Genomic DNA, 9,023 nt, shown 5'->3' with positions numbered 1-9,023 from the left:
TACAAACATTAATTACCCAGCCAGTTCCTTTTCCTCTTTATAAACACAGAAGCCACATCCTTGAGATTAAGCATTCTTTCAGGTTTAGTAGGTTGAGGGACTCACTGATGTAAGTTGTTCTCTCCTCATCTTATGAATGCACTTGCAGTCATTCAGATTAAAAATAGCACCCATGTGAGTCATGTTTAGTGGCCTAAACAGCAACTCCCTATAAAAGAGTAGCCGCTGAAGGGAGGATATAGAAGCCAAGTGCTAGAGAAGGATCAGTTTTTAAAGGAAAGGCTGTCTGTATGGAGTCGCTGGCCATACTGGTGCTACTGTGCCTGACGATCTGCTCAGCGTATCCTCTGCACGAAGCAGTGCCTCAAAGCCATCCAACCATGGATCTTGCTCAGGTAATCAGTCAGTGGTGGAGATCCACTTCAGCCAAAGTGGAGGTGCAACCATACCTTTGGTCCTTCAACAGGAGTGGTTGAGTTAATTAGAAGTTGTCAAAGTGTAAGAGGTAGAAACTCCATCTTTACAGAACTATAAAGAGACGAGGAAGGAGATGCAGTTACTCAGGGTGGATAACAACAACAGCAGCATATGTGAGGAGACTGGGGAATGGATGAGATCACTCCTGTGTTAGAATTATGTTACTCAAAATACTTTAGGAGGGAGGGCATGATAATATTTATCTCCTATAACTTCAAGAAGCAAAGCATACTCTAATTTTTCACTTGTAAAAAATGAATTTATTCAACAACACTCAACGTCGACAGGTTTGTGTTAATAATGGAAACGGAAACCTTAGATACATCCATTTAATGAACTCATACACTTATGCCAACTTCCTTACTTTGGTAGCAAATTGAATTGCAATGAAATAATAAAATGAGGTATCTTAGCAGGAAAAAAAATCAAATGAAACACTATATCTACTTGTGATTACTGGGAATAATTGACATAGATCTTGAGATTTGTGTGTTACATTTCATAGTAACCTCTTTAAAACTATTCCTGTTGCTCCACTAGCGATACCTAGAAAGATACTACGACTTCAGAAAAAATGACAAACAATTTTTCAAAAGAAAGGACAGTAGTCCTATTGTCAAAAAAATTCAAGAAATGCAGAAGTTCCTAGGGCTGGAGATGACAGGGAAGCTGGACTCCAACACTATGGAGCTGATGCACAAGCCCAGGTGTGGTGTTCCCGATGTTGGTGGCTTCAGTACCTTTCCAGGTTCGCCCAAATGGAGGAAAAACCACATCACCTACAGGTAATGGCTCCAGAGTATTCACAGGGCATTAAAAATGTGTCAGAAGCATCACAGAAATGAAGATTACCTTCTTCGGTTTTTCTCATTCAGGATTGTGAATTACACACCAGATTTGCCAAGAGAGAGTGTGGATTCTGCCATTGAGAAAGCTTTGAAGGTTTGGGAGGAGGTGACCCCACTCACATTCTCCAGGATCTCTGAAGGAGAGGCTGACATAATGATCTCCTTTGCAGTTGGAGGTAATGCCTTTGTATAATCATTCATCTGGTGTTTGGGTTGTTCAGAATACTCAAACAAAACACCTCACATTGAGAAATCTGTAAACAACACAAAGGTATCATTCAGACTTCCAGAAACTGAGAAATACAAAATATAGGGGTAGGCAGACTCAGGCTGGTGTGTTCTTAGGCAGCACCTGTATTACCTCCTATGGCAAAGGCGGCCAAGAAGTCCTTCCAACTTCTTTCATTTGGGCACTAAGCGTCCATAGAGACTCACACCCTGACCATCTGCTAAAGGCGATGGCGGTCTAGCATTCGCATCAGACTGAAGATTACATTAGACATCTGCATGTCAAGAGAAATCAATAGGCAAACCACTCAGCCCTTGTGCTGTCTTTCTGAAAAGGGATTAGAGGAAATTCTAATACTTATATTTCTGTACACTGGTTTTCCATCAGAACACGGAGACTTTTACCCTTTTGATGGCCCAGGACAGAGTCTGGCTCATGCCTACCCACCTGGTCCTGGATTTTATGGAGATGTTCACTTCGATGATGATGAGAAATGGACACTGGGACCCTCAGGTAGGACGAGGTCTGATATGAGTTGTCCAAGAATAACTTGAGAACAATTGTCTACAGCAAGTCTCAAATGTAGTGTTCTGCTAGCTGCACTTTCTGATTAGCTGTGTGGCAACCTGAATTGCTAATCATCTAATTATTACTAATGAACCATGTAAGCCCCAAGTACAATGGAGTCAGTGCCATCAGACATTCTTTCCACAATTCAGGATCTCGTACAGGGTTTGAGTGTAACCTGTGCACCACTGTTCACTGCTGTTCACCACTGTCTACCACTCCCATGATAGAGGAGTGATGTTTAATGAACGCCATTGAGTAAGTTGAGACCCTGCATGTTGCCCTGTACTCTTAGAGAAGCAAACATTAACTAAAGTTAGTCTTTACTAACTGGGTAGGCCTGCAGCATGTGCCAGGTGATATGATCTGATTTCCTTTGAACATTTCTTCTCTTTAATTGCATGAACCCCTATTTCAGTGACAGCAAAACCCTTTAGAATGAGAAGAAACTCTGAGTTCAGCTATGTTCACGGCAGAAACCAGTATTGGATGTTTCTGTTCATACCGAGGCGTGTAGTCTTCCTATGGCACTAGGGGGTGGGTTTTTTTCTCTAAAATTTAGTTTTTTGAGAGTTTCATAAATGCATGTGATACACTGTGAATTTATTTGTTCCATTAACCTCTCTTAGGAAGTTTTTTTTTTATAACAATCAAATGTTGACAATGGTGGTGAAATTCTCCATGGTTTTGTTATTTCAGAGGCTGAAGAATATATAAACAGTTTGTGGTTGATTTAAACTGTGGTTAAACCAGTTTATTACTAAATCTTAACAATAGTTTCTGGTTTCTGGACAATAAAAATTGCTGTTTCTTGGCATGTGAATCATTTTGGTCCAGCCAAAGAAATCTCTTTGCAAACAGGATTTAGCACTGTGGTTACAAGAAGAGCTATCTTAACCAAGAGGACAACTAGAAAGCAGTTAGTGAAGCACTGTCTTATACACTGACTTCAGATCAACTGTGAACATGTGACTAGTAGGCAGTATGCCAGCCAGTGAGCCCAAAAAGAAAGAAAACATAAGTGTGTAATGCCAAGGATGCCCTCTGTGGTTGACATGAGAAATATGTGCTTGTTTATAGGATAGTAAGTATTACACTCTGAACATTTGTGGTTTCTCAAACAGGGACCAATTTATTCCTGGTTGCCGCACACGAACTTGGCCACTCCTTGGGTCTCTTTCACTCAGACAACAAAGAATCTCTGATGTATCCAGTCTACATGTTCTCCACAAGCTCAGCCCACTTCCACCTTTCTCAAGATGATATACATGGCATTCAGTCCCTCTATGGTGAGCATGAAGAGAAAGAGGCCTAGGGTGGTTTTTGTTTGTTTGCTTGCTTTAGTCAGTGCTCTTTACAGTGAGTCTTCAGGAAAGCTTTGGTTTTATTGCAGAGTGTGTGTGTGTGTGTGTGTGTGTGTGTGTGTGTGAGAGAGAGAGAGAGAGAGAGAGAGAGAGAGAGAGAGAGAGAGAGAGAGAGAGAGAGCTATATATGCATACTATGGCATACATGTGAAGGTCAAAGGTCAACCTGTGAAATTGGGTTCTCTCCTTTCACCATGTGTGTCTTGCATGCTGATGACAGGAGACATCCCAAGTTGTTAGGCCTGCAGCAGGTTCCTTTACTATCAGCTGAGCCTCCTCCCCGACCCTGGGATTAAATGTCTACACACTGTTTTGTCTCAAAACACCATGAAGAAGTTTGGATAGTTTGTAAATTGTTATATACATCCCTGACCTGCTAACACTTGCTTCTCCTAAACTGCTCCCTTCAGGAGCCCGTCCCTCCTCTGATGCCACAGTGGTTCCTGTGTCCCCTGTCTCTCCAAGACCTGACACCCCAGCCAGATGTGATCCTGCTTTGTCCTTTGATGCAGTCAGCACCCTGAGAGGAGAATTCCTATTCTTTAAAGGCAGGTTAGAAAAATACCAATTTCCTAGCTACTCTTTTGGTGTTCGATGCTCAGAAAGAAAAATAAACTCGGGATTATATATAGTGGATATATATGATAAATATAACATAATACAATAAATAGTACATTTCTAGCATGTTTTAAAATCATTCAGCTCTTGTTTAAAGTGTATTTTTAAAGGTCCCCTTGGCATTGTCCAGAATATTTCTTTTAGACTCCCAAGAGATAATTTTTGGCCAGTAGAATATAAGATCCATATAATCAGGAAAGTTTGTCTCTTACTTTTCTATTTTTATATATGATAACTCATAGAACTTCTAAAAGTATTGGCTGTCTTTAGAATCAGACAAGTATCTTTATCCTTGCTAGAAAGTGCTATTATTTCAACTAATTCATTTTAGAAAAAGTGATGCATGTACATGCACAATACTCAAGTAGTACCAAAGGATATAAAAATCCCTTCCATTTGGGCTGTCCCAGAGCCCTGCCCACGTGTACCTCCTGTCACCAGTTTTTTTGTCCCATCTTCCAAGGTGCTCACATTTAAAAAGATACCTGACATTTAAAAAAAATATACTAGTGGATTATTAAAATATATAATATTTTTCATACTTTTGAATGGAATCAAGTTGAGTAATCTTATTGGAACAGGGTGAACATCCCTGTCATCCTAGGCTATATCTGATGCCTGGAATCACATGTAGGACAATCCAGTATGCACTGCTGCAAACAGGTGAATCAGAATCGAGCAGAAGACTGTGTTTCTCTGTGCTTAGTATTTTTAAAGAGAAAGACTGTTGTGGCTTTTGTATATTACAGGCACTTCTGGCGCAAATCCCACTGGACTCCCGAGCCTGCATTTCATTTGATTTCAGCATTTTGGCCCTCTCTCCCTTCAGGCTTAGATGCCGCCTACGAGGCTCACAATAAGGACAGTGTTCTGATTTTTAAAGGTAAAACTGTACAAATGTTTAACTTTGCTGAAAGAAAGCTTATTGCAATGCCTTTGCACTATGAAGTATCTTCATTGTATTAAATTTGAGATGTTTTAGAGGAAGGAGTACAGGTCAGAATTGGTGATCGTGAATGAGCATTTTAAACAAATCTGACCAAGGTGAATCTTAGGAGGGAACTCTTAGAAGTGCAGACCAAGAGGTCATTATAAGAAATGACTAAGGCTGGTTACGATAACTCACAGAGAATAATTAAACGATATAAATACAGAATAAATACATAAAATGAATACAGAAAGAACAATGAATCTGTTCATCTATTTGTTCATTTACTATTTACTCATTCAGAAAGTATTATTTTTTGAGGCAAGTTTTCACTATGTAGCCATAGCAGGTCTCAAACTCACTGAATAGGCCAGGCTGGCTTCAAACTCCCAGGAATCCACCTGCCTCTGACTTCGTAGTGCCAGGATTAAAGGTGTGTGTCACCATATTCAGCCAGGAACTATTGTTTTAAATACCTGCGATGGCCCAAGCATAGAGTTAACGGTTATGAAAAATTTAGCCCTCAGCCACCTTTATCACAGCAATTCACTACTCTCATATCTAAAAGCAATTAGCTTCACTCAAACAAAATCTCTTGGGTGTGGTTATTTAACAGGAAGTCAGTTCTGGGCAGTTCGAGGAAATGAGGTCCAAGCAGGTTACCCAAAGGGAATTCACACTCTCGGCTTTCCTCCCACCGTGAAGAAGATTGATGCAGCAGTTTTTGAAAAGGAGAAGAAGAAGACGTACTTCTTTGTAGGGGACAAATACTGGAGGTAAGCTACATTGGGAAACTCTGCTTAGAGCACAATTACAGAAGTTAGTTTTCTCTTTTTAAGGATACCTGCAAACCCTCTAATGTTTCCAAACCTCAAATTTTCTGATTAAGCAAAAGACAGTATGGTGGTTCAACTTGGCAAATACCAAGGGCTTTTCCAGTGTGTATCACTTGCCATGAGGAACGGTGAACCAGAGGGTCACAGGCACATTGCCTTTTCATGCCACTGTCCCTCATCATGAGGCTACTGTGCAAAGTTGGGTACAGCAGACTGGGGGCTCTACCAGGTCCTTCCTAGTGTGATACAAACCAAGAGTCTATTTTTAGCCAAGTGTTGTAACTTAGCTTTCATCTTCCGTTTATATAGATTCTATGCATTTATGACAGGTAGATTTATGGGGTCTGTGTGTCCAGGCTTAGAAAATTGACCTTAAGTACATACATGGAATCTCTATAGACTTTAGCATGATGCCCCTGTTTCAGGAGATCACTCATTATTCTATGAGAGATGCTTGCAAGTCCAGGAAGTTCGAATGTTACCATACCCCTCTCACACAAAAAATATTTAGCATTGCACAATTTGAAAAGTTGTCATAGGACCCCACACAGGACTATTAGCAGCACATCACACTGTGTACCATGGGACTTGTCACAGTGTGGATCTGAATTGCTTTCACTTGCTGTAGATTTGATGAGACAAGAAATCTTATGGATAAAGGCTTTCCAAGGCTGATAACAGATGACTTTCCAGGAATTGAGCCACAAGTTGATGCTGTGTTGCACGCATTTGGTAAGAAACACTTCATGTCATTGACAGCAAGGGTTTTGGGGGTATTTTATGGTATCACAGTCAAGTGTAAGCTGGGTTGTTTGACGTATTCTTAGACTACTATGTAAAAATGTGACAATAAACACTTGTCCACAAAATTTTAGTTTTCCCTAAAACTTACCAAAGTACACATAAAATTGTCTGACCAAAACTTGATGAGGCTATTAATGTCAATAATGAAGTGAGAAATTGAAAAGCTTTCAAATCATTTGCCTCGTGTCATTTTTTACGCAAGTCTTGAAAATGTTAACTTTATAATTGGTGCAAATTTTGTCTAAATTTTCTTTAACAATTTTGAAGATTCTGTTCTATAACATTGAGATATTCTCAAAGTGAAGCCATTGTCTTTCCAACCACTGTGTCAGTATGAAATACAGCCATCTGTGGGGCAGGTGTCCTGCTGTCCTGGCTGGTGGCTGGTGGCTGGTGGCTGGTGGCTGGTGACTGGTGGCATTCTTCACCAAGTCTTCTCTTCTATTTCATCGACTGTGTCTGGGCTCCTGTTTCCGTCTGAAATTATTCATATTCTTCACTAGAAAACATATAATGGGTTCCTTTTACATGCTCAAATGACAAAATTTGATTGCTGTAATGATTTGTGGGAAAAGAAAATATTCACTTGTTCCCTCTAAGGGCACACCTGGGGGATCTGCTGGGCTTCAGTTACGATACTCAGGACACCACTGATACTGTTATTAAAGCAACTTTCTTATAATATGCATAAAAACGAAATGAACGTTGGATGAGCTTCATCATTGACTCATCCTCTTAGGTGTTGCCTCCCATCCTGTGATTTAAGAGCTACTTGGTTGAAGGAAGGTTGGAAAAAAAGAAGGAAACCCTTTAATATTAAAATTCCTTGGATTCTATCTGTTTAGAAATAGTATATTCTGGTGTTTTAGCACAGTCTTCAAAGGCAGAGAAATGAAATGAAATCCTCACTCTGCCGTTTATTAGGACTATTGACTTGGAGAAATGTTTAAACTTTCCTAATTTTCAGTTTGTCCTCATTTGCTTTAGGCAAACATTTTGGGTAAGAAATAGTCAGTGGGTTAAATCATGCAAATCATGCAGCTGGTCAGGCAGAGTCACCTGCAACACACACCCTCCTGCCTCAGCCCGTGAATGGCCTTTCTTAGTCATATCATAAACTTGATTGATTTAAGAAAGTGTCATCATTTTTCTCATCTGTGTTTGCAGGGTTTTTTTATTTCTTCCGTGGATCATCACAGTTCGAGTTTGACCCCAATGCCAGGATGGTGACACACACACTGAAGAGCAACAGCTGGCTGTTGTGCTGATTATCATGATGACAAGACATATATAACCCTGTAAAATGAGTCTCATGATTTCTCACCTAATTTATTATGTGTCAGAATGATTCATTGTTCCTGCACGTTCTGTGGCTTGAGATGAGCCCAGCAGATCTTTTTCTTAATGAGCCACAGAGCATCACCTGAGCACAGAAGTGAAAACTTCTCACTGCAGTACGTGAGAGGATGCATCCCTGTGGGTATTTTATTATTTAATAAAGAGATTTATTTTTGAACCATCCCTTGCTTCCTAGAGTAATTTCTGCTCAGAACATTAATCATACTGTGTTGTGAATGTCTGAAAGGTGACCTGCTACAAGGTCTAATGGAGTCATATGCTCCATGAGTAGGGCCATGTAGCTGTCACATACCCTCTCTAATCCTCTGTACCAACAAAGACTTTGCTCTTTCACATAGATATTGTGTTCTTTATGTATCTAACAAAGAATGAGATACATCAGTAGTTGTCCTGTAAAACTGGGGTAGGAGCCTTCTAGAACACTGAAACCAGTAAACTGTGGATATGAGCTAGTCCCCTTCATGACTTTACATGCAGGAAACAAAATTAATTTAGAGGCTTAGCATCTCTTCATTCCTTTATTGGTATTTCTGCCTATCACAGAGACTGGATTTCTCATAACAATTTCATTCCTTCATCAAAACTTCTCATTTGTCTTCTGTACCTAGAGATTCCTGGGTCAGAACCTTTGCATGCATATTCCGATTGTATGGCAGCTTTGTCACCACTAAGATGTATTATATCCCATACCAGATACATTATTATTGATTCACATAATGCATGTTGCTGTTATAGATGCAAGGCACAGAAATAAGTCAAGAATACACTTAACCCTACCTCAGTGACTTTTGTTTGGGACAGTTGGGCATAAATCAAGCAAACAAACACAAACTATTATATAACCACAAATGCTGAATGTTATTAGAGAACTGAAATATTGGAGGAAGAATAACATTGAGAAGCATCCCTTTTAGTTTAGTTGCCATGGCTAACCCCATGTGACATTCACCCGACTTCTCACAGTTCACTTGCTGTGCAACCTGCTCACATTCC

The 9,023-nt window shown here is 40.0% G+C and overlaps 1 protein-coding gene across 1 annotated transcript; it reads left to right on the top strand.

The window, feature by feature from the left end:
- The first annotated feature begins 244 nt into the window (after window positions 1-244).
- Window positions 245-8,190, top strand: Mmp10 (matrix metallopeptidase 10). The gene is made up of 10 exons (XM_028763400.1): window positions 245-395; window positions 1,018-1,262; window positions 1,353-1,501; window positions 1,942-2,067; window positions 3,246-3,410; window positions 3,896-4,037; window positions 4,853-4,986; window positions 5,648-5,807; window positions 6,496-6,599; window positions 7,839-8,190. The coding sequence occupies exons 1-10, from the start codon at window positions 291-293 to the stop codon at window positions 7,937-7,939; spliced, it is 1,431 nt and encodes a 476-aa protein (XP_028619233.1). The 5' UTR covers window positions 245-290; the 3' UTR covers window positions 7,940-8,190.
- The last annotated feature ends 833 nt before the right edge of the window (window positions 8,191-9,023 follow it).

Source organism: Grammomys surdaster, unplaced genomic scaffold (genome assembly GCF_004785775.1).
Source record: "Grammomys surdaster isolate TR1022 unplaced genomic scaffold, NIH_TR_1.0 138, whole genome shotgun sequence".
Classification (NCBI taxonomy): domain Eukaryota; kingdom Metazoa; phylum Chordata; class Mammalia; order Rodentia; family Muridae; genus Grammomys; species Grammomys surdaster.
This window is presented reverse-complemented; position numbering and strand designations above follow the sequence as displayed.